The sequence below is a fragment of the Manis pentadactyla genome, chromosome 1 (assembly GCF_030020395.1).
Source record: "Manis pentadactyla isolate mManPen7 chromosome 1, mManPen7.hap1, whole genome shotgun sequence".
NCBI classification, from domain to species: Eukaryota; Metazoa; Chordata; class Mammalia; order Pholidota; family Manidae; genus Manis; species Manis pentadactyla.
Window position 1 is genome coordinate 169,157,057 of NC_080019.1, and position 25,666 is coordinate 169,182,722.

The 25,666-nt window shown below is 46.0% G+C and overlaps 1 protein-coding gene across 4 annotated transcripts in view; it reads left to right on the forward strand.

The window, feature by feature from the left end:
* The window catches only part of BOC (BOC cell adhesion associated, oncogene regulated), a 67,485-nt gene that overhangs the window by 17,521 nt on the left and 24,298 nt on the right, over positions 1-25,666 (forward strand). For 3 of the 4 annotated variants that reach the window (XM_057502649.1, XM_036929570.2, XM_057502656.1), the window contains exons 3-4: positions 17,785-17,967; positions 18,609-18,887. The exons of the other annotated variant lie outside the window; for it this stretch is intronic. In XM_057502649.1, coding sequence (XP_057358632.1) covers positions 17,871-17,967; positions 18,609-18,887 — 376 coding nt within the window. In that variant the 5' untranslated portion in view covers positions 17,785-17,870. The remainder of the gene's footprint in view (positions 1-17,784; positions 17,968-18,608; positions 18,888-25,666) is intronic. 4 annotated transcript variants of the gene reach the window in all.

Below are 25,666 nucleotides of genomic sequence, written 5' to 3' on the forward strand. Positions count from 1 at the left end.
CTGGGTGGGTGAGGGACAGCACATCTTCAGGAGCGGAACGCAGAGTGCCGTGTGGAACTGCCAAGCCAATCCCTCCTAAAACATGGTGGCTGGTGCATGACTGATTCAGACTGACTGGTTTTTTCAGCCGTTCTCAGTTCTTTTTTGGAAAACATTTCATTGTATATTGGCTTAAAGCTACCAAGGACACCAAGATTAGCAGTCAGGGGAAGCAGATTGGCCTGGCTTTGAGTCCTTTACTTGAGCAAGATGCTTAATCTCTCTAAGCCTCCATTGCTGCATCCCTAAAATGGGCATGACAATACTACCCACTTTGTTTAGAGGTTAGACAAGATAATGTATGTACATTGCCTCACACATAGTAACTCAAATGGTCAAATACTTTTGTTTTACACTTAGATTGATTATTTCTTCCAATTCTAAAAATTTGCCTTAATCTCATATTGTAAAACCTGGCATGTTACATTCACTAAATCTCAATGACTTTTAACTACATTTACAATCAGTTAAATTAGGAAATTAGTAATTTAACAAGAAAAAGGCATGCTTTAAATGTTAATATGCCCAACATGATCATTTCAGCAAGCTAAGTACTTGATGAGTATATTATACAACTTACTAAACAAAGTCATCTCAGACCTGTAAAGGTTAAGAGAACATTAAATGTGTTTTAATTTTTCCCAAAACACTTGTCCGCACTGTGTGGAAGGAACAGAATTCTGGAATTAGGGGAAGTGTTCTTTACAAGTCAAAGTAGTTGAAGGCTGGCACAGGAAACTCTTTAGATGTAATAAAGGAGAAAAAGCTACATTTTATGGCTCAGAGAAATGAGGCCCCCAGGTCTATGGGGAAGATAAAATATCAGTAATGACATGATGATATTTGGGGATAGCTTTTTTTCAAATTTGGCTTTGTAATTACAAAAATTATAACTACATACCCACTTTGAATATTTCTGAAGTGTTTAATGTAAAAAGTGCAAACTCCCTAATCTTCCGAGATAACTAATGTCAACATTAAGTGTCTCTTGACTTTTTCCTATGACATTCAAATAACTGTACATCATATATAATTTTTTTTTAATCACAAAAATGGGATCACGCTATTTTACAAGATGCTTTTGGGTTATTCTCCAGGAACCTCTTAGGCTAACAACATTTCCCAAAGTGTTTTTGATGAAATTCTCCTCAGTATGGTACTCTGAGAAAAAAAAGTAGTGTGGTCAAATAAGTCCAGGCCTGTGATTCAGGCTTCGGTGTATACTCCCCCTCTTGGTGATTCATAATGCATAATAGCATGCTAAAGGTTCTGAAAAGGCCTGCAGTAAAGAAACCTAATTGGCTTTTCTTAACATAGCATTTCCCACAGTTATTTTTGCCAGCACATTAACATCCAGTAGGTTTTTAGAAGCCTTGTTTTAGGCATTCCTCACTAACCTCCCCTCCACCTATTTCCCCTCCTCCATCTGTAATCTTGTTGGATAGGCAGGAAGAAAAAAGCTCATCTGTTCATTTAATTAACAAATACTTACTGTGCACTTATTATGTGCCAAGCACTGTGGTAGATGCTGAGGATACAGTTGTGAGCAAGATAGCAAGCTCTGTCCTCAGACTTTCAGTTTCCCCCCACATAGTGATGTTGTTAGTCATATCAGGACGGCCGGCACCTGGAATGGCAGCGCTTCAGCAGCGAATTCTCTTTGCAGCTGGGGGAGCCCGAGGCAGCAGGCTAGAATTATCCCCACTCCTTCTGCTCCTGACCCTTCATCATGCCTCTCCACTTCCCCACACTTTGCTACTGCTATAAATAGTGGTGCCTGACCCAGCTGGCAAGAGTCCACGTGTTTGTTTTCTCTGCATGTGCCAGCCTCTCATGGAGGCCACTAGGCTTCACAGGCTACTGAGAGCTGATGGGATGGGGCTCTGGACTTCCCGCAGGAGGCAGGACTGACAGACCGACTGGAGTATGCTTCAGGTTTCCAAAGTGGTATTTATTTTAAGTTTTAGGTGGTTTAAAAGAGCTTTGCAATTGAGAAAGACTGTGGGTGGGGTGGGGACTGAATGTATGTATTTGGTGGTCAGGGAGGTGGTGAAGAAAGTGGGTTTGTATGAGGTCAGGTGGGAAAGAAAGTAAACTGTCATAACTAAGGCATACTTACCAAATGGAGCCAGGGTTAGTTGCTGTGTGAACACACACGTGTGTGTGTGTGTGTGTGTGTGTGTGTGTGCATCCCTGCGCCTTAGAGGTAGTGAGTGCACATGCCCAGAGCAGGGTGCCTGGAAAACCCGGGTTGGGGTGGCAGGCTCCTGAGATACTACGTATTCTTAAACCTCGTTTGTTGAAATACTACAGAAAAGTCTGCAACGGGGATTAGACTAATGAACATATTCCTGCAAGTAACCCTAGAAGGTGTTACTCATATTTACTAAGTTGCTGGTATTTATTGAACTACTTTGTAGTCCTTATTGTAAGTGATTTACTAGTGTAATCTGTTTAGTCGTCAGCATCCCAGTGAGAAAGATGTTACTGTGCTGTGAGCATGTGGCTGCTCCTAAGTTTAGGGTAAGGGTTTCTTGTTCACAGGCAAGTCTGCGAGAGACATGCTCCTGTCACAGGGCGGTCAGATATCGACTAAAGGGGGGTGGCATCTGCTCTCCCATCTTGGCCTGACTTCAGCAGTTCAGCCATATTACCCCAAGGCTTAGCTTTTTATTTGAATGCTTCACATTTCCTGCCAGCATGCAGGAGCCTATACGGGGTTGGGAGGGTTTGTGTGTGTCAGTGTGCTGGGTTGAGGCTGGTTTTGCATGGCATTTGCTTGAATCAGCCCCGGAATGAGACAGGCCAAGCAGCAGCAGTCTGACCCTCATTCATTCTGAGTCACAGAGCCTGAAACCAGGCTGAGTCACATGGAGGGAGGGCTGTGGACGTGAGCCTCCTGCCTCTGGCTGCTTACTCACCGTGAGGAAGGGGCAGAAAAGGAGTGCAGGTGACAGCCTAATTGGAATTGGTGCTAATTAGGTTACCTAACAGTAAATCCAAGGCATGTTTTTTCAGTCCCCAAAGCTGCCTCAATGCCCAGCTTCTCCTTCTCCCCCTCCTTGACGCTGTGACTGCAGTTCTCTCTGCCGTTGTTCCCATTCACCTTCATGCCTTAGGTTGGTATTCGTTAACACAACAGGCATTTCTGGAGACCTAGAACCTGTGGGACATGGACGATGCCCTTGTGAAGGAGGTGGCCATTCCTGACCCCTGAAGCCGTTGTTCCAGCAGTCAGGCAGACTATAACAGTGTGCTGGTCACAGGGACAGCGCAGGGCTCTAGGGGCACCAGAGCAGGATGGTTAACCACTGCCTGACACAGACTGGGTGCCAGGGAGCCGCTGTCGAACATAAGCACGTTTCCTCGGGCGCCTGCTTCTCTTCACGTTTTCCTTCCCCATCTCCTCCTTGGTGAGCCCACCCCACTGCCCTCATGCTTGGCTGCTATAACAGGGCCAGTGGCCTGCCCGCCTCCCCCACTCAATAAGATCCGCAGCGGGCTCCAAGCCAGATCCCGGAGGGAGACAGGACGAGGACCAGAGGTATCAGACATCCACGCCACCATCCCCAGCTCAAGCTTCACTTGCAGCGCGAGTACTACTGGGGCTCATCAGATCTCAGTGCCAAGGACCAGACAGAGTTAGGCTTGGAAAAGATCTTGGAGGGGCGTCTTTATAGCTTAGCACACTTTCATTGAGTACCTATTAAGTGTGCAGAAGAGAGACCTATAAACAAGTAGGTTGTAATATAGTGCAAAGTGACCAGGATGAAGCAGAGCTTTAAGAGAGTCCCATAGGCCTCGCTTAGCCATAAGCCCTCTTCCCACCTTAACTGACAGACCCTGAGGAATCTTCCAGGGCTCTGCCAGCGATGAGCATGGATGATAGGAAGGGGAATTATCTTAGGACTTGTGAAAGGTGCTGTTGGAGGACTGACCTTCTGTGCTGAGCAGGGCCCAAGTGTGCATGTGTGGGTGTGCACATGCACTCAAGTATGTGACACATTTCTTCCGTCATCCTCCCACTACCTGTGCTAGCACTTCTGGTTCCTTGTCGAGACTTAGTAAAATCGACAGTTTGTGTTTTATCGTTCCTTGAGGCCATGATACATTTTGATTTTGATTTTGATTTAGTAGAAAGACATCGTCAAAGCTGAATGTTGACTGGGATCCAGGGCCTCTGGTGGGAAGCTGTGCCCTGTTTTCCTCCACATGCCTCTGCCCACCACCAGTGCGTGGCACCTACTGGGCACTAGGTGTGGGTTTGCTGAACCCACCTAATTCTGCCCCAGCCCACCCCAGAGACCTGCACTCTCATCAGGAGCGGCTTCAGGGTTGCCGGCTCTTCTACGTGCCCTTCTCCACACGAACACTGAACAGAATGCCCTTTGTCATCCTATTCCACTTCGAAGCCAATCAGGTTACCTCTGTGGATGCTTTAGGGAAAATGCCTTTTCTGGGACTGTGTCTGTCGCAGACTGAGCATTGCTTGCTCTCTGGTGTATTTCCAGACATAATCCATCCTATTCTTCTGGGGCCTCCCCCCACCACACCGTGCCTTCAGTGGGTACTTCGGGTGGAATCAGTGAGTGTTGCAGCCTTCCCCGAGCCTGCTCGCGGTGAGTAGTAAAGGGTGTGTTTACACACTAATCACTTGTTGAGTGGGATCATTTGTCCCTTGTTCTGAGAGGACTGACAGCTCTTAAGATCTGCCCTGAGGGCTCTTCTGGTCCTGGGACCGCTTCACTCTTATCCTTGCCACGCTGTCTACCTGGGCTCTAATCAGCGCCTCTGACTTTGGATCATTTGTCAGCTGTGAGCACCAGAAGGCTTGGAAGTAGATGAGCCTATTTCCTGTCGGGTTACTGTGTTACCATTTTACTTAATTGTTTATTTGTGTGGATAGAGCCCTGGCCATAGGCTGTAAGCAGAAACAAGTAGGTGGGAAAAGAGCAGGTTATCTTGTTGCTTTGAGCATTTGCTGATGAGGGGCTGGGAATGGGGCTCAGAGAGGGATTGGGGTTTGTTTTCTTTTCTGTAAACACTTCTCCAGAAATTTTTGTGCCAAATGACAGACTGTCTGATAGGGACCTTTTCCTCTTTCTCTCTGAACAAGTAGAGACACTGTGGAGAAATTACGATCATTATCATTATCAAGAGTGCAGACAGAGGGCATAAGCAGGGGAGGGGAGGAGGTGGTGGGCGGAGGTTATTAGCTTAAGTGATATAAATGTTGACAAGCGTTGGGTGGAGATTAGGAAGTAGAAACTAGTCTTACCACAAATTTGGGAACACTACAGCACTCTCCATGGATTTCCTGTTCTGCAGGCCCATGGTGAGGTTCTGTAGAACACTATAAAATGTAGGTGTGACAGTTTTTTTGTTAACAAAGAATACTTCCTGAATTTGTGATGCATGTGTGTAGGGCAGTAAAATCGGAGCATTGATTAATTTTGTACAGTTTATAAGCAACCCGAAGCAAAGAGATATCATGTTTCTGGAGTTATTAAATGCAACACGTCTTCAAGTCTTAAAGGACATTAAAAGCCCAGTAGGTGGCAATGCCACTGTATAAAATTTAGACTTCCAGGGAATGGCTTTCAGTAGCAAAGTTCTCTGACACCTGTCTCCCCATGTTATTGCACTATCCCTATGTGCCAGGCTGCTCTCACGACTATTCTCACTACTCTTTATTGCAGCTCAGCAACACGCATGTTATCCTCCTTTTTCACAGAGTTCATTGACGTTCTGAGATTAATTTACCCTAAACTGCCTTCTACCAAGTGTAGAAGTAGCAGAGCTCATATCCAAACCCAAAGCTCATTGTTCCTTGGTACCTGATCCTGCTGAGTTCCAGCACTGTCACTTAGTAGAGAAGCTATTCTATAAAAAGAAAATTGAGATGACTCCTGAAATACATGATAAAGCATGAAAACAGGTTTTGGTAACTTCTCTCCCCACCTGTAAAGTAGGGACAGTAACACTCCCTGCGTTGTGAAGATTAAAAGCGGTCATGTCTGAAGCCACCTACACTGATTTAAGGGCCACTTGGAGTTGAAAAATAAAGGCCATAGTTCAATTATTTCCCTCTAGAAAATCCCTTGGTTCCACCCTTAGTAACAGTGTATTTCTCTCTATGCATCCCTCCTATATATCTGTGAGTCAGATTAACATTCCTTCTCAATCCCAAATTCCTGATCTGAACAAACCCTTCAATTCAGCAAATGCTGACTGAGCCCCTATAATGTGCCAAGGCTTTTCTGGGTAAATTTGACACATCCTTGCCTTTGGGAAGTTTATATAGTATTGGGTCAGAGGGAAGAGATAAGAGGCACATTATAGACAGACACATGATCAAATCCAACATGGAAAGTTATAATAGGGGTGCAAAGCGCTATGGAAATTGGGGTGAGGATTAGTCACTGGGGGTATCATGTGGGGATGTTTGAGGTAAGTTTGAAGGACAATTAAGAGTTCCTCTGATGGAATGAAGGGATAAGGGGAAGATGGTTTTGGTGGAAGGAAGAACATGTGAAAATGCAGCTTGACCAGAATTTAGGGTTTGTTGGAAGAAGACATGTGACAAGTTGACTGCCACCCAGTCGTGAAGCCCTGTGAGGCTGTGTGAAGGGGTCTGAATGTTACTTAATATGCTCAGTTGGGGAGCTGTCAAAGTGGATCTGTTAGTTCATCTGTTTGTTTATACCTGTCCTCAAAAGGGGAATAAAATCACTCATAATTTCTTTATATTTTCACATTAGCTGCTTTTGTCTCTTTGAGATTCCCTTTCAGGCCTCACCAAACTGCCTGCATGCTTTTTACATAATGAAATCAATGTTTTTTTTCCCTTAACATCTTTTAAACATTTTTCATGTTGTTGATTGATATTTATGATTATCACTTTTAACGGCTGCATAATAGTCCATCAATTATTATGCCATAATTAAAGCAGTATGATAGAATATAAAGAACCAAGGTTCAGACAGTAACCATGCCTATGGTGGCAAGCACTTTGTAATGTATTTAATTGTCAAATCACTATGTTAAATACCTGAAACTAATGTAAGACTGTATATCAAGTATATTCCAATAAAAAAAAAAAAAGGGTTTTAGAGTCAGGCAGACCTGGTTTGAATCCTGATTCTGTGATTTACCATCTGTGTGATCTTGGCCAAAACATTCAACACTCAGTTTTAAATTCCTCATTTATAAATGGATTGATCATATGCCTACCTAAAGGACAGGGCCATTGTGAGAATTACATCAAATTAGATGAATTAAGGATTATGGATAGATGAATTATGGAGATGGCCTATGGGAGGCACTTGGTGAATGTATGGTAGCTGCTCATGTATCATCTTTCCTGCTTGGTTGGGCTTGATAGCCTAGGAAGAAGGTGGGTGGTAAGGTGGATTACTGATTAGACAGGGAGAGGTGAGCATCAGGGGGCCAGTTTGAGAGCTCTAGACCTCATAACACATGCAATTATTGGGTCTCTGAAATGTGGCTCATCTAAATTTCAGAGGTGTAGTCAATAAAAAAATACATGTTAGATTTTGAAGGCTTAGTATAAAACAAATACAAATCACCGTTAATAAGTTTTATATTGATTATATGTTGATATGATAATATCTTGGATATATATTGTGTTTAAAGATTGAAATTACTTTCACATGTGTTTTGATTGTGAGTACAAGAACACTGTAAATGACACAATGGCTCGCATCCTATTTCCATAGCATTGTGTTTCTGTGGCTGCTCATGCCAGTGTTCGAGTCCGTATGATTGATCAGAGCTTGGGGAAGAATTGGGCAGAGCCAGGAGACTAGGCTGAGTCCAAAGTGGGGCAGCTAAGTGGATGGTGAGTCTTTACATGGTTAGACAGGAGGCGTAGGTGAGTTTGAGTAATGTTCGTGTAAGCAGGTCATTAGCAGGCAGCCTCTGAGCAGCCAAATGAAAAGCAAGTATTTGGTCTAGACCAGAAAGCTGTACCTGCGTTCCTTACCAGTTGGCCATTCTGGCTCTCAGCACAAATGCACGTGGCTGGTGAGATAGCTGACCCAAGTGCTCATCGCAGGGAAGGCTGGGCTGAGTCTGGTTGCTCTCCTGAGCTCCCCGAGTGCGCAGGACTGACTGCCAGGGAGCCCAAGGTGTCCCCGCTTGCTCCTTTGTGGAGGCCTCCTCAGTGATACATACAGTGTGCTGAGGACAGAACAACAGGCACTAGGACTGCCTAGAAAAAGAGCAAGTCCGCAGGGCAAGGCCTCTTCTGCAGAGCAGGTCAGTGCCCTCAGTCCTGAACGGCCCTGCTGCGTTGTGTTTTTGCATACTCTGGGCTAGTGTCCACAGGAGGAAGGAGGTATTACTGCCTCCTGGGTCCCTAAAAGGATGGAAATGGATATGATGTTGAGACTGGCTTCTGGGTAGCATTTTGGATAACCAAATGCTATTTAGGTTCTAGAGCCAGGAATTAAAATTGGCCCTGGTTCTTGAAATATCCACTGTACCATACCCTGCAGGACTGGTGGGATATAGGGCCTTAGAATCAAGATAGAAAATAGAAGCCAAAAAACAAAATTGAGAATTTTCCTATACTTTCTTCCTACAGTCAGTTCCCCCTGGATTGTGTTGAGAAAACCACAGATTCATGATGCATCTTATGGGATAAGAGCAGGGAAAGTAGAATATATCAAGTTTGGAAGGCAGAAAACAAACCACAGTAAGCACAGTCCTGCCTCGGTTTGAGCAGTCCCCTCTGACAGCCCGCCTGACTGGCGTTGGATGACCAAAGCCCCCTTGTGAGGGACTGGCATCTCCACGTCGGCAGGGCCACTGCTGCATTTCCACCAGGAGCATTTTGCTTCTTGTTAAAGCCATTGTCACCCACCTGAACCCTGACTGTGTTGTCCATTGGGTAAAGGGTTTCAAGTTCTTAGTCAGCAATAGTAAAACTACAGGAGCAAATATATGATTCACTCACTCAGAAACAATGTATTGAACTCTTCCTATGTGCCAGACACCATGGGATTAAAGTTTCAACTGTAGGAGAATATGTGAAAGTTTTTTATAGTTTTTCTTAGCTTGTATTTTCTATCTTGATTTCGAATTTACACAGAATAGTTTATGTTTCACTACTTATGAAATAGATTCTTTGAGGACCTCTTTTGCATCTTGATTATTTTTTCTAAGAAGTTGGGAGAAATGTACTGTGTTCCCTGTGGTGTGCCCTCCTTCCCTTTTAGGCCCTGGGGAAAGATCACCTCTGTCCTCAGGGAGCCCCGAGTCTCACTTCCAGCAGATACACTTACAAGGCTTCATCTGCTAGAGAGCCCACTCCCTCCGAGCAGAGGCCCATTTGCCTTAACTGTCTGTGGCAGACCCCAGCTGTCACTTCTTCCTCGACACAGACCAGCCAGAGGAGGAACTGGCTTCACTTGGCAGGCTGGTGGGTCTTCCCAAGTGGTTTCACCCCATTGTCACACCTGCAACATTTCAAGAAACTGTGGGAGCTGGGAATTGGCCACAGGCCTGACACCTCGGGGAGGTGGATGTCTCTGGCTTTAATGACCTTAAATTGACTGAGACTGGCCATGGTGCCAGGGGGTCCTAGGTGGGAGACCTAGGCATTGAGGGCTGAATAAGGCCCTGATGGCCCACACGCACCCATCGCACTCTCACACCGGGAGCCCAGACTCAACCTGCGCACATCTGCTTGGACAAGACCACACCCCTCTCCAACTCTGCTTTCCCCGGGGGCTCCCACTTCTCACCTCTCCCTACCACCTCCAACCCCACTTAAGACCACCATCACCTTCCTCACTCTGAGTCCCAAAGTCCAGCATTTCAGCCAGCCCAGGCCTCTCCAGATGAGAGCTCTCTGGAGACCCAGTCCCTTTGAAAGGAAGAAAGAGAGAAAAAAGGAGGAAAAACAGAAAGAAAGAGGGAAACAGAAGAATGAAACTGGTCCGAAGGGGCAGTGGTGCCTTGAGCTATCTCACTGCATCACAATGAATATGGACTCTATTAAGCTCCGTTCTGCCTGTTAGTGTTTCCCGGGGCAACCCAGCCCCCATATGGCAAGCATGCAGCAGATTAGGGTGGGCCCCGGGGCCTCATTGAAGGCCAGGGGCTTGACTGGCGGTTGAACCCCCTTCCCGCCTCCCCCTACTCCTCACACTTGGCACTGCCTGTGTTTATCTAAAGCGGGGGAGGAGGGAAGGCTGGGGTGGGAGGCATTTGTTGGACAGTTTTTGTCTGGCTCTGAGAGAGGGAGAGGAGGCTGGAGGCAGAGCAGGGTGAGGGAGGTTGGGGGAGGCAGACCAGCGGAGGTGGGGTGGAGAGGGGAGGCAGGGGGGAAGGCTTCATAAATATTCAAGAGGAGTGGTGAATGGAGAGAGAGAAATAAAGCAGATGGAATTCCTGTTAAAGAACAGCACAATCACCCTGTTTTGAGCCCTCCAAAAACAAAAAAAAAGAAAACGGAATGGCCTTCTAGGAGTGCAGGAGCTGCGTTTATCCAATTAGCAGGGTTGTCAAATTGAATTTATATGGAACAGGGGTGGGGGAATGAGATGGGAATGCAGAAGAAAGGAAGTGGTTTTCCTTTTCTCTCTTCTTTTTTCCAGTTTAGCAGTAAGGTTTGTGTTTTCTTCCCTTCTCTCTCTTTATGGGTAGATTAAAATAAAATATCTCTTTAAAGAGATGAGGCCATTTTCAGGAAGGGGTATGTGTGACAAAGAAACGGGACTCCCCAGTAACTTTTTCCTCCAGTGGTGGAGGTAGGAGAGGGTTGTATCTGCCCAGTGGGCAAATCCAGAGACCAGAACTTTTTTTCACTCAGAAGGCAGAGGTGGCTTCTCTCTGGGGAGGGCAGGGGAGGTGGGGTTCCCAGAGCCAGGATGACAGGTCCAGACTCCTCCCCCCATGCCTGGATGGCAAAGGGGTCCACCTGCCTGAGTGGAAATAGGCTCTGTCCATGCTGGCTAGCAGCTGGTTGTAAATTTGGGGGTTCAGGGTGAGTGAGGAGCCCAGGTTTTGCTAATCTCCCTAAAATGCCACTTGGATTGCATAGACCTATCTCAAAAACCATCATTAGCTCCCCTTTGTCTATGGTGGTGTGGAGAGAATGGAAGTTCCTAGGCCAGGATCCTCACCTGACCCTAAACTACTTGATGATGTAATTGGCCAATTACTAGGCTAATGCTTCCACACCCGTAGGCAATAAGCTATTACTGACTGAGTCACTGTACAAAGAGCTCTGCCCAGTGCTCTGGGTGGAGGCAGAGACGAAGGTGGATTACAGACCTGCAGACTGCTGGATGCAGATGTGAGTCTAGTGTTTGACCTACCACCTCAGAGTAAAGCTGGGTATAAACCCTTTTACTCCAAGAATGTTCCATTGTTATTTCTCAGTCTCACTAAGTCCATAGTGAATGTACCTGGGGCTGAAACCCTCAGATGAGACAGGTGCTGTGGTGTCATCCTCAGCAGGACCAAATCTCAATTTCCTACCTTGCCTTTTCTCGTTCTTGTAGAATAGTCTCCACTGTGGAGTACAAGCTCCAAAGGGAAAATATAAGAAATTCCATTGGTGCACTGGAAGAAATTAATAAATTAATACAGATTCTCTTAAGGTTTATTTCTACTTAGGGGAATAGGAAAGAAATTCAGCTTTCCTAATATTTAATACCAGGATTACAGTGGTGCCTTTTTGTCTGTATGTCAGGCAGTGACGTGTCACACCACCACCAAGACCTCACCACTGTGTGGAGGGCTTGGAGGTGGGCACCTCACTTGCTTCTTCATTCATTCCTCCAGTTTTCTGTTCTCTATTAAGTGGATTTGTATACTATATTACTTAGGTTTAACTAAATTAACTCTTACAAAAGGGTGACTTCTAAATAGGCTTTCTGTCTTAAGGTATTAGCTTAATGATATTATAAAACAATCATGATGAACAAGTCATTAAAATATGGTTTCACTTTTACCTGCATTTTTTTTTTTAGAATTTAATTTGGTGGAACATACATTTAACTTATAAATAGACATGCATGTATTAGAGATACTTACCAGAATATTTTCCTCATAAGGGACCAATATCAGAAAAGTTTGGAGACCACTGCTCAAGATAAGCCTTCTGTGACAGCCAGATGGCTTGATGCACCCCTCCTGGGACAGATCTTTGCCACCAGGTCAGAGTCACCCTCCTCAAAGTGTCCTCAGTCTCTCCATATGCACATCCCAGAAGGCCCAGTTTCAAACCCCATAGCCAGAAAACCTTCTCTGAAGACCCAAAATTGCAAACCCTCTCCTTCCTCTGCTCTCTGCTGTTCCCCTTTTGTGACTGAATTGGTGATCAGCTAAGGTTTCAGAGTAAAGGATGCCAAAGTTGTTATATAAGAAGAATCCCCACATTTCAGTGGGTTTGTGCAACAAAGATTTATTTCTTCTCCTGTCACAGAATGTGTGGCTATCTTCCATCTTGTAGCTATGCCTTCAGAAACACATGATATGTGGTGACATGTGGTCACCCGGACTGCAGAAGGGAGAGATGGAAGCAGCTTTCTGTTTCTCTAGCTCCTAACTGCCTTGGCCCAGCAGGGCATGTTCCTTGCACCTCATTGGCCAGTGCTAGTCACATGGCCTGAGCTAACTGCAGAGGAGGCTGGGAAATGAGGAGTTTATGGATATTTGCTGAGCACTAGCTGAACTTACATCCCAAGCTGTTTTAAGCTCCTCAGGACTGAATCCATCTTCTAGTACAGTGCACTGCATGCTGTTTTATATGTGGTAGGTAGACCACAGTAATATTTTTTCCTCCCAATAACTTAAAAATCACAATACACATAAATTTTTAATAGAAGACACACAAAATTTGGATAAGGAATAAGCTGGAAACATATTTAGAAGCTGGCTACAGCATGGCTCATACTGAAGAATTGTTACTCTCCTGTGCTTGACATCAGGGAGTGATCTGAGTAGATGTTCCAGTTGTTGGTCTAGAACTGTATGGCTCGATGTGGTAACCACTAGCCCTATATGACTACACTGAAGTTAAAAATACAATTCTTCAGTCACATTAGCCACACTTTAAGTATTTAACAGCCACAAATGACTAGAGGCTACCTAATGTTTTGGACAGTGCAAATATAGAACATTTTCATAAATGCAGAAAATTATATTGAAGGGATTTATGTGAAGAATAGTAAGAGATTATTCTAGTTTAGGATGTAAATGGTGAAAGAAGGAAAGTGACCACATAGAAAGTTAGTATTACAGATTATGATCCAGGTAACATTTTTTATGCATAAGAAGTAAATTTAAAAACATTCGAAATTTAGTTCTAAAAGTAGCTCTAAACAGTTGGTTAATATGACCTCAGAAACAATTTGTTGAGAGGCAGTCAAGTTAGTGGAAAGAGCACTGGACTAGGAGTCAGAAGACCTGGCTTGCAGCCCTACATCTCTCTTCTTAATTAGCTGGGAGGCCTTCTGCAAATCACTTAGCCTTTCTACACCTTGCTTTCCTCATCTTTAACACCCAGTATCTGTGAGGTATTACTCTATTTTCTCTGATGTCCTTGCTGGGTAAAACTGCAACTTCATAAGCAAAAATGAACTTTCTTTCTTAAATCCTCCTAAATCTATCTATTGAAAATATTCAGCCCTCTGAGAATTAAACTCCTTGTTTCCCCAAAATTTCCCACAGTGCCACTCTTATGTGCAGGATTGGGAAATGTGAATCTTACTCTACAGAACTGGAAACCTACAAAAAGGTAACTTTGGATCAGCAATATTTTTTTTTCATGAGGTGGCCTTTCTCAACCAATGGAACAAAAACTTTGTCAGATCTCATTCTTGTCACTGAAAAAATGCATTTTAGAGAGTCCCTGTGCTACCTGCTAGACCACATGCTCTCCTGCACAGCTCACCTTGCTGTTGGTCACGGGACATCCAAAGGGTGTGTTTGTGCTCCCGACCATGGAGGCTCCCTCCCTGCAGCTCTGCAGGCGCCTGGGTGCCAGGGCTGCGGGTGGCCTGCTGTGCTCCAGCCGGCCAGCTCGGGAGAGGGTGGAGCTGGCCTCCTGCTGATGATTGACTCTCAGTTGTTTGTAATTTTCTCACAAAATAAATACTCCAAGGCTGTAATTTCTCCTGCTTGGTCTCAACCCCAGAAGCGTATAATCTGTTGTTGTTGTTTTTGGAAAGTTTCAGAAATGTCTGCTTGGAGATTATTTCAGTGGGAACATGTATGTCAGCAGTTAAGCTCCTCAGACACACTTTTATTTTTCATTTCCAAAAAACCATTAAAAATAGCAAGTACCTAAGCCTGAATGAGTAATTCATGTCAAGAATCCATTTTCCCTTCTCTGCATTGGATTTATTTTTCCCAATCTCGCCTCTTTTTCTGAGAAAAGGCATAGAAAATAAGGAGTGAGACCTACTTGGCATGATCCAGAAAAATAACAGCTTTTTCAGAGTTGTGTTCACCCAAGTTTGAAATTGTACCTTGTTCTTTTCACAGTGGGACAAAGTTACAGTGCAGTTAGGTATTCCAATTAAGGCTTAGCTGTGTGGTTTTTTTTTTTTAATCATTAAAACAAAGCTCTCAAAACTTCTATCTTTGGAATTATCTTTCTAGACCAATTGGTCCAGGAAGCGGGGCAGTTTCCCCAGCTGCTGATAAGGTACATCATAGCTGCAGGGATCTCCTACCCCTGTCACCCTTCTTTCTGTGAATGAGACCCCATGTGTCCTCTTTTGGCATCTTTAGATGGTACCCGCCTGGAACCCACTGTGGGGATTAATGAGTTAACTCCTTTTGCCCTCTTTGGATACCTGCTTCTTCTCACTCCCTCTCCCTCTCCAGCTACATTCTTTTTTCCTTGTTGCTTTTAAAAGCACGATGGTGGCTGGCAGGAGTTGTGGGGTCGGTTTCCATTTGGAACCGTATAAATTACCAAGGGTGCAGAAGTAACGGGAATTGTTTGGCTGGTCCTCGTTAAGCAGGAGGGGGTCTGGGCTAAATTTCCTCAGTAAAACCTTTGTCAACTTTACAACCCAAACACCTCTGTAGCCACCCTGTGCTCAGATAAGAAACAACCCTCTTGTTCCTCTGTCTGCTTGTCTTCTTTTTGCCCTTTATTACTTTGTAGTTTTTTGCCTCCCTGCCTGACTCCCTCCATTGCTGCCTCCCCCTTTTTCTTCTCTCCTCTCCTCTCCTCCCCTCCCATCCCCTCCTGTCCCCTCTCCTCTTTCCTTCCTCTCCTGAGGCAGGGAAGGAACAGGTGTCAGCAACCTCCTTAAGAAGCTGGGGTAACTGAAGCGTGTCATGAACAAGCAAGTTCCCTAAAATCCTATAATTAGTAATTCATGCACTGTTTTAGATAAATATGTTATATCTTTAGAGAAAAGTAGGGAATTACAACAATCCTCTCGAAAACTGAGAAAACACCAAACACTTGCTTTTTGGTGTTGGTTTATAAACATGTTCATGAACTTTTCCCCCACAAATCACAGTGAAAAATCCTCACTGTTCCACATCACCCTGTTCCAGCTCTGGTAAGTGCCTAGTGCAGAGCAGGGTGCTGACAGAAAAAATGTGAAAAGGCTGCTTTTGTGGTTAAAAGCACAGAGCTTTGAAATGAGCCCGGCCTCTGGGTTTCAGTCCAGGCCTACAGTTATGTGGCCTTGGGCAACTGACTTGACCTCTGGAACTCAATTTCCTCACCTGTGAAATGGATGACAGGCCCCCACCCTTGTAGAGTTTTTATGAAGATTTAAAAAAACCTTGTGCAAAGGGTTTTAGCACTCTAGCTGTGGTGGTAACAGGCTCGCCCCACCTCTCCCACCATGGCTGCCCTTCTCAGCCATACTCACATCCATTGCACTTTCCTGAATTTCACTTTGCTAATAACATAACCCTTTGATTTACTGGATTGTCTGTCAAAGAGTAAAAGCTCTCTCCTCACCAGAGGAAACCATTCTAACTTGTCAGGAAAGAACTTTTGTAAAAACTTCTTTTAAGATTTTCCTTTAAAACTCTTTCAGCACATGTCCCCAGAGCAGTGGAGGACTCTTGGAGGTCCTCTGATGTCACAGACATGAGGCAAAGTGAGGCGTGAAAAGTCAAAGGGAAGGAACTCTTCCCTGGAGAACATGCTGAACATCAGTGTGGGGCTGAGTCCGAGATCCCGTCTCAGGGTGCTTTGTTGGGCACAGTGAACGTGGCCCTCTTGGCGCTCTCAGTGGCCAGCAAAAAGCTGAAGGAGCTTGGAGAAGGGAGAGGTTTAGGCCAGTCCCAAGCACTGCCTAGCACAGAGCAAGAGCCTTAAAACCCTGCCTTCGGTGTGCTCTGTCGGAGCAGTGGGGATGAAAGGCTAATGCCCGTCTCCTACAGCAGACTGCAGGCGACCGGAACGCCGGAGACTGGCGAGCACAACACGTCCCTCAGCTGCACAGCCTGACCACTTCCCCTGGGTTTTTCATTGGTGACTGTAAGTCTTTGAAAGAGGTGGGTGGTTAGATAAAGAGGCCCAGAAGGGTGAACCTTGTGAACATCTGTCACCTTCTTGGAAATACACTATTCATATTGCCACGTGCATAAGTCAGGAAGATGCATCCACCACCTCCATCCCTGGCATGTTACCTTCAATGTCATCTGCAAGTCATTCTAATGCATCCACCTAATAATGATGTTGACACACCTCCTTGTCAGTCTAATGTCCTGTAAGTACAGTGAAAAGCACAGAGGCCAAATCTTGGCTTAGGCTGTGACGGAAGTGTGTTCTAAATGTACCCTTGCCTCTGTGTGATTTGGATGAATCTATTAAGGACCAGAGTGTCAGGAAGGCATAAAGCCCTGTGATCATGGAAGGGGAGGAGTGAGCTCTCGGCAGGCAGGAGGAGGGCAGCTGACAGCTGAGGCAAGTCATCAGGCAGCTGGAGGTGCGGCCCAGTCTAGAGCCCCAGAGGAGGGCTGTCCTGGGTAGAGAGGCAACACAGACAATTGCCAAGAGTACAGATTTTGTAGAGATGGAAAATACCAGAATTCCAGCATGAGGAGCAGAGGGAAGGTGAGGGGACTTGGCTGATGCATGATTTTTGTCTGTGTTTGTGTTTGGCGGAGGAGAGGTTACAGATAAGCTGAGGAGGGTAGGTGGATTCCAGGAATCAAAGAGAGTTCACAGGGATATAAGTGAGGAGCAGGGGTGAATCAAAACAGGAGCGCCTCCGTAAGTCTCTGAGATTTTAGGATTCATTAATAACATCACTAAACAAGGGATTCAGTATGCATTATGCATATGCTGGCATTGCCCACCATGGTCTGTACCTGCAACATGACATGCTGTGTGTCCAGGACATCTGACCTCCCATAAGCCAAAGGCAAAGCAAGCTTCATGTGTCCGCATCTGACCCAGCCTTCCTACCCCAAGCCCTGCCCGCGGCTGCAGGCCCAGCCTCTCTCCACCCTGGGCTCTGCTGTCCTCAGCGCTGTCGCTGGGCTGGGCAAGGCTCTAGCCCTCTTACCGTAATAAAGCCACCTTGGAGCTCAAGGGGACTGCTTAGAAGTGCCTTAGATGAGAAGTTGCAGGAGAGTGTTCTCTGGTGTCTCAGCAGCACGGTCGGGTCCCCACGTTGAATGCCGCCAGCCTGTGTAAAGGAAGCAGGACAGAGCTGGGGCTGTGCCTGCCGGAGGGGTATCACAGGCATTCTCACCGAGGCCACTTCTCTCTTTCTTTCTCAGAGAAGAGTGAGCCAGGAGACTGAAGTACTCTTTGAGTGACTGCAGTGGCTTATGGGACGTTGGCTTCAGCGCCTTTGCGGTACACCATGCTGCGTGGGATGACGGCGACTCTGAGAGGACAGCGGCCCGAGGTCACACTCACGTGCCTCCTCCTGGCCGCGGCAGGCTGCTTTGCTGACCTGAGTGAGTGCTTCCCTTGCCTTTCCCAGCCTGCCCCTTGGAAAAACACTTTGCCCCTAGTGCCCAGTGGAAGGTCTGCACATTCTACAATAACCCTGCAGAGAGGCCACCTTCTTCTTAGATTTCAAAGACTACTTCATTCCCACTGGCCCTCCGAGACACCTCCATTAATACAAGATGAGAAATGATCCTGGCAATGTCACATTTGTTGTATTTTGGTAAAAACTGCCTTTTGTTGAGCACCTATGGTATGAGATTACAGCAGGCAGTTTATGTATACTGTAAGCTTCACAACAACTCTGTGAGAAGGGTGCTCTGAATCCCATTTTATAGGTAAGAAACAGACTCCAAAAGGCTGAAGCCACATGGCTCACAAGCAGTGGTGCTGGGATTCAGACCCCAGGTCTGTCCAGCTCCAAAGTCCAAGCTCTTCCTTTGCACCACACTGCCACTGCTGTCTACTTTTTGGGATTAAGGACAGGCTGGGAAATGAACCCAAGGACAGTAGAGAGCTTCAGAAAAAGCTCAACTCCTCTGGGTTGCTCAGCTCAGAAAAGCTGCATGGGCATTGCACTTCTAAAAAGATCATATTGTTGGTTTCCTGGGGGTGTCAGTTCATGGCCACATCCCTGCTCTTCCTCCAGATGAGGTCCCTCAGGTCACTGTCCAGCCTTCTTCCATCGTCCAGAAGCTTGGAGGAACTGTGATCCTGGGCTGCATGGTGGAACCCCCATGGATGAACACCACATGGCGCCTGAATGGGCAGGAGCTGAATGGCTCGGACGATGCCCTGGGCGTGCTCATCACACAAGGGACCCTCATCATCCCTGCCCTCAACAACCACACCGTGGGACGCTACCAGTGTGTGGCCCGGATGCCTGCAGGGGCCGTGGCCAGTGTGCCAGCCACCGTGACAATAGCCAGTGAGTGCTGCCTTCTGCACCCCCTGCCATGGTGCATTCTCTCTGCCTATTTTCCATTCTCTCTCTACCCACCATGAGTCACACACGCCCCTGTTATTGGTCTTAACAGGAAAGGGGCCTTCAAAGCTGAAATTCATGATCTGGGCCGTAGCTGCCCAGTAGTCCCCAGTGACAGGGGTCCACTGCACCCTTGGGAAGCTGCTCTCTGAGTAGGGGCAGTATCTAGAAAGCAGGAACTTGACACATTGACCAGTTTCTGTGGGCCCCAGAGCTGGGCCATTCCATGCCTTCCTATGTGGTCATTCCATGGTTTAGCTGTGTCATGCCAACTGCTCTCTGTGTCACTCATTTTCTGCCCTCCGTCCTCACAGTGGTTACGGTCAGAGCACTTACAGTGAGGGCTAAGTGAGGTCTGAACAGAGCCTGCCCAGCCCACACCTGTCTCCTGGCTCTCTGAGGGGCAAGCATATTCCAAACGCCTACTATATAAACAGTAGAATGCAAAGGGAGACTGTGACAGAGGAGTAAAGAGGAAAGAAAAGAGGAAGAGATCAGGTGCCAGTGTGATCGAAGGAGGATGCCACCCTTATCTATAGGTACCTCCGGAGTATACCAGGAGACCAGGCCCAAACACACATTTTCTGATTTCCTACCCATGGTGCATATAGGAAATGAGACCCACCTGATTAAATAAACTTCCAAAGTCTACAGGGCTGCCCCAACACCAAATCTTATATGCTGAGTCTATAGCCAGAAAGTATTAAGAATGACCTCTTCCTTCCTGGAACCTGAAGTATAGGGAACAGGGAAACTTGTTGCAACTGTAATGGTATTTGGCTTTAATTCTGAGCTCCCTGCAGCTCACGCCCTTATCCCTGACAGCCCTGCTTTGACCGATGTCGCTATCCTCATCACCCTCCTGGATGATGTGTTCTGGGAGGTTGGTGGCCTTTATGTCATGGGTCAGGCCTAAGGCAGCAACTTCTAACATGCTCCTTAAGGGCCAGCTGTGTCCCTGGGGAGTGAGAGACGGGTCCTGGGAGGAGCATGGTGAGAGGCAGGGAAGTAGAAATCAGGGAGAAGAGACCTTGCCCTTGGGTCCACAGTCCCACAGAGGCTTTATTTTGGGACAGAGAATGGAGCTCCGACTGCCAGCAGTATTCCTGTTTCTTTGGGAAACAGTCCAGCAGCCCAGCCCTCTTCTCAGCAGAAGGAGGAAGGCAGGGTGGGTCCCCTGCTATCTCCCTAGAGACCAGGCTGGGCTGGGTCTGGGAGCCCCCCACACAGTGGGAGCCACTTTTCTTTGACCAGAAGGAGCACCCACTGAATTTTCTCAGGGAGGGGGGCAGGCTCTGGGCCACCAGCTGTGCTTGTAGGGTGGAGGGAGAGGGGAGAGTGAGGCGGGGTCATCTCATCATAACAAGAAGGGCTAAGTGAGAGTTACCCTTCCTACCATCATACTCCTCTTTTATATTTTAACTTAAAATTACATTATAGGAAGTTTAGATATAGAAAATAATGTTTTCTCCATACCCACTATCATCAGAACCACCATTATCATTCTGGAGTACACCCTTCCAGTCTTTATCCATGCCCATACTTTTATTTAAATTGAGATGTAACTGACATACAATATTCTATTAGTTTTAGGTGTACAACATAGTGATTTGACACTTTTTATGCATTGTGAAATGGTCTCAGTATGTCTAGCTACCATCTGTCACCATACAAAGCAATATTAATGACTACATTCCCTGTGCTGTACTTTACATCCATGACTGACTTATTTTACAACTGGAAGTCTGTACATCTTGATTCCCATCACCCGTTTCTCCGTTCCCCCCGCTGGCCCCCTTCTGCTCTGGCAATGACCACTCTGGTCTCTGAATCTATGAGTCTGGGTTTTGTTTTGTTTGTTTTGGTTTTTAGATTCCACTTATACTTGAAATCATGCAGTATTTATCTTTCTCTGTCTGCCTTATTTCAGATAGCAAAATATCATATCTATACTTTTACACTGTTGTAATTATACCAGAAATATAGAATTTCTATCCTTTTCTGTCCCCCTTGACATTGTATGACAAGATTTTTCCATCAGCCATATGACATTTACTTTTTCTCTTTTTATTGAGTATAAAACACATCCTGTTAAGTACACAAAGGGCACTGATCTTAGGTGAACCACTGATTTTTAAATATGCACACACTGTGTAACCTTCACTCTAGCATGTTCCCTCCTGTGCCCTCCTAGTTAGTCTGTCCCTCCAGCCCTACCAGAACAGGGTTGCAATTGCTAATGGCCCTGGAACACCCCCCAGATGTACTCCTATCCCTCCTCCTATGGTTAGGCAATTAGGTTGCTTCCCATTGTTCAGGAGCACACATAAGGTGTGCCTTTTAGCAACATTTGTACCTTCAAAGGGTAAAGCTGCCCATCTCGGAGGACTGCTCATCTGCAGATGGTCAGCAGGTGTCTGAAGACTCAGGAAACTCCGTAACCACTCATTTGACCTAATGAGGAGCCAGGCTGAACCTTTCAATGTTCACAGGAAGGGAGAGTTGGAGAGCAGAATATTTATGTTGGAGCCCTCCTTCTACTTCAAGGTGTATCTGTGTGAGGAGAGACATTTTGCAGCCTTTATTTTTAGAGAATTCCTGGCCGTTTCTTTCTCTGGTGCTTGGCGGGATCTGCAGTCAGCAGTGAGGACCAACGGAAGGGTTTGGTTGCAACCCAGGAAGGCCCAGTGGGCGAAGAAGGGGCTTGTGCAAAAGCCGAGTGAGTCTTGTTTGAAAGCCAAGAACTATTGGCTTGTCAGTTAGACATGAATCAGAAGTGAAATGTTTGGGCCTGACTCGAAGGCTGGAAATGGAGAGAGCAAGCTTAGTCGGGGTTGTGTCATGGAGAAGAGGGAGTTGGGGGAGAGGAACCACAGCCTCTCAAACTTGGAGAAGTTTGGCATTGGGAAGGCAGGAAAGGCAGGAGAAAGGGGTGCTGTCTTTGGGTTCATGCCATGGGGGATTTGGCCCAGACTCAACAGCTAGATTAAGTTTCCGAAAGCACATTCCTGAGCAGAATGGGGGCTGTGTTTTGCTGGTTGGCTGATGGTGGAGGGAGGCTGCGTGGCAGAAGGGATTACCAAAGGCATTGTCTGCCTTCAGAGGCAAGGCTGGACAGTGGCATGCTGGTGCACACACATGCACACCCACCCGCCCTTGGCATTTAAGGCTCCCTTTTCCTCTGGCCTCTTCCCCATGTGTTCAGATGTTCCTCCTCAAACAAAGAAAGCACTTGCTGTTTGGCCTACCTGGCAAGACACTATCACCTGCGTCTTACTGAATTCTCTGAGATCACCAGGAGCTTTCGATGATGGGAGCTGGGACCTAGCTTGAGGATCCAGGGGCTGTTGGAGGTCTCCAGCAGAACCTTCCTGGTTCAGAGCTCTTTCACTCTGACGCTGGGGGTGCACTTGGGCTTTGCCCCTACCTGGTGAGATCAGCTTCTGGTGTTCAGGTAAAATGGAAGCACCGGCAGAGTCCGCCTGCACAGCTGACCCTGTGCTGCAGGTCATCCTGGCCGTGGAGATAAGGGCCTGTCCACTCTCTTCTGTGGAGAGGTTTCTTCCTATTGAACCTAAACTTCATTTGTGGTAGATCTCTCTTGCTGCTCACACTTCAGACCACTTTGTCTATTCCTGCTTTCTGAAATATTTTCCATTTTGATCTCCTTTATCCCTCTTACCTTTTTTTCACAAGCTTCACACCAGGAGGCCAACCACTCTACATGGCTCCCATCCCCCCGAACCAACAGCCGACAGTGCCAGTGGTGCTGGGTTCCTTCTTTCTGAGCCCTGGGCCAGACTTAGAATCATTCTCAGCACAGCGTAGCTGCTTTCTCTGTCTTCTCTTACCTCCAAATATATGCCATTCAAATAAACTCCTACACAATCCTTCACCTTTAACTTTTTTCTATTTTTTTTATTCTTTATTCTCCCAGTTACCCTATCATCCCTAGGTCCCAGTCGTAGTTGGAAATAAAACAGGTAATGGGGTAGTAATTCTAATTCTGGGAATTTTAGCTCTCAGGCTAATGTCTCGAGTTGATGCTGGTGTAATTGAGAGTGGATCTGGGTTCTTAGTCTCCTGGAGAAGATGAACTGCAGTATCATATTATCCATAAAGCAAGTCAGACCCATGAATTGCCTAAAAGAGATGTAAACAGTTTTAATGGGAGTTCAGGCTAACAGTGATTCATTTCAACTTCAGGTCATCGAGGAAAACTCAGGCATTGAACCTTGAAAAACGTGTATGGGACAACCTTTATCTCTGATTTCTGAGTCCTTACATACCTTTCTCAAACCTTCAACAACTAAATGGAGCTCTCAGCTCTGTGCACTGAGACCTGAACCTTAGTGTGGTTTCCTGGATGGTGCAGATATTTCCACAGTGTGCTTAATTTCCATTGTGAGGTATTTCCATGGTGAGTTCCATCAAATCCTCAAAACCAGGTGATGTCTCTGTCCTGCTATGCCATCCTTTTCCCCATCCCTGCATTTCTCACTGTTCCTCACCTCTTTTCCCTTTAGGAATATATGTTTTGTGATTAAGAAAGGAAACCTTAGTGTTTTCCCACCATCACCACTCTCCCCAGTCTGGTTCAGCCAGCCAGTGACCCCTTGACAAAATAAGAAGGAATGGTTTGCTCTAAACAGGAAAAACATTTGTTGTTGGCTCAGGCATCTCAGGGAATCCTGGGTAAGGCCTCTGCTTTGGGATGAAGGGGTGGCAGCAGGACAGAGAGCTGGGGAAGGAGGAAGACACAGGCGGCTTCCAGAGCTGCCCCAGCAGGGGAAGGGGTCTGCAGCTGAAAGCTGGGGCTGAAGGCAGCTGTCAGACTCAGTGCTGTCTGCCTCTGCGGGGAGAGACAGAGGCAGCTCCACATTAGGGTGTATAGTTGGAAATGGGAAACGAGCTTGAGCTTGAACGGGGCTGCCTTATACCATAAATCTTCTGTCTTACTTTGCCAGTTGGACAAGAAAATTATTGAAAGACAGCTTAGACCCAAAAGGTGTTCAAATATCTAAATAGGAAATGACTAAGGAATACCTTATAGATTTAGACTAAAATTACATTAATCTTCAGTTTTCTGCTGGATACAGGCAGAAATTCACACCTCACAACAATTTCCCCTGATATTCTGGTGATATCTTCAGATGACATTGGCAATACTAATCCCATCAGGCCTGGTGCAAGTACCCAGACAAATGCATGGTGGAAACTCTGCCCAGGGCTTCATGGCAGCAGTTGTCTGCCTCAGATTCCCTATTTAGCAATGGTCAGTATTTATCAAAAGAAAACCTCCAGTCCAGGGTGCATCTCCTACCAAGTTTAGAACTTTTAATCTACTCCATGCCTCTCCTCACTCTGGTCTTTGCAGACACAGCCACATGCTTAAATAAAACTGTAGGTCCATTTCTAATCTAAGAGAAAAGGGGAGGACCACATAGTGGGTTACAAAGTATAACCTATAGATTCAGCGAGCCCGAATGGACTTTGAGAAGACTTTGTGCAGCAAGATGAGAGAGGAGTGATTAGCTCGCTTGAAATCACTGGAATCCTTTAAGGAACATAATGCAAGATGGTTCCCTTAAAATGAAAAAAGAATCAAGGGAGCAAATCGAGTCCCTCGGCTCCCCACTTTTGTGTGTGTGAAAAGTTAAGTGATTTCTACTTGAACCTTGTTTTAGACTTTAAATGATTTTTGGAATCTGGTAATAACCCCAAGAATTATAGAACATGAGTCTGTCCTGCAAATGGGACAAAGTGTTCACATCTAAGATAAAAGACTGTTATTTAATAGTGAGAAAAAATGTAAACAAAAGGAAAAATTTAAGCCTGCTAAATGCAAAACAGTTTTTTTTTTCTGTAGGAAAATTGTGCTTAATTTTGAGTACCTGTGCTCCTTCTCTAGTTAAAACATTTGAAGACTCCAGGGATCACAGAATAAGACTCAGGCTGTAGTGTGATACTTAAGCCTCTCTCCCTGCCCCTGCTCCCATTCCAGACCCAGCAAGCTGTGTTTCCTCGCCTTACCTTGCGCTTTCCCCTTGTCGTCCTTCCGTGTTGTCCTGCGGCATCTTCCTTGCCCTTCCCGTCCCCCAGAAAGTTCCCATCTCCCCTGGGTGAATGAGTTCCTTCTCAGTTTTCAAGTCACAAGTGTCTTCTCCTCTAGGACTCTCTTCTTGTCTGGAGTAGGGTTTCCCCTTCCCAGTGTCCTCACCGTCCTGTGTTTACTTCTCTAGCCCCCTCCTGCTGTGGATTCCTTACCCACTCCTCTCTGTGACCACGCTGGCTCACACAAGGCCTGGCACACAGTAGGCCTTCAGGGAGTGTCTAGAAAGAAGAAGACTCCCAGATAAGACGTTTTTGAGGTCTAGAAGACCAGAAAGAACATGTAAAGGGCAAATAACGATCTCTTCACCAAATTCTGATACATGACACATTTTAAGGAGGTAAATAAAGGATAAAGCAAGAACTCAGGGTATAAAATTGATGGATGTCAGAGGCATAAAGGTTTCTATTAAAAAGAAACTGAGATGTTTGGAGGAAAATCTGGAAACTTTGAAAGGAGATGCCAGTGAATGTGGCTCCACATCCTACCAGACACCTCACAGGACACTGTCAGAGGTGGTGAGTAGATGGCATCACTAACTGCCACTGTTTATGGGAATATGTAGTTCCCAGGTGTGGGGGCAGAAAAAGTGCAAATGCTGTGGACCCCA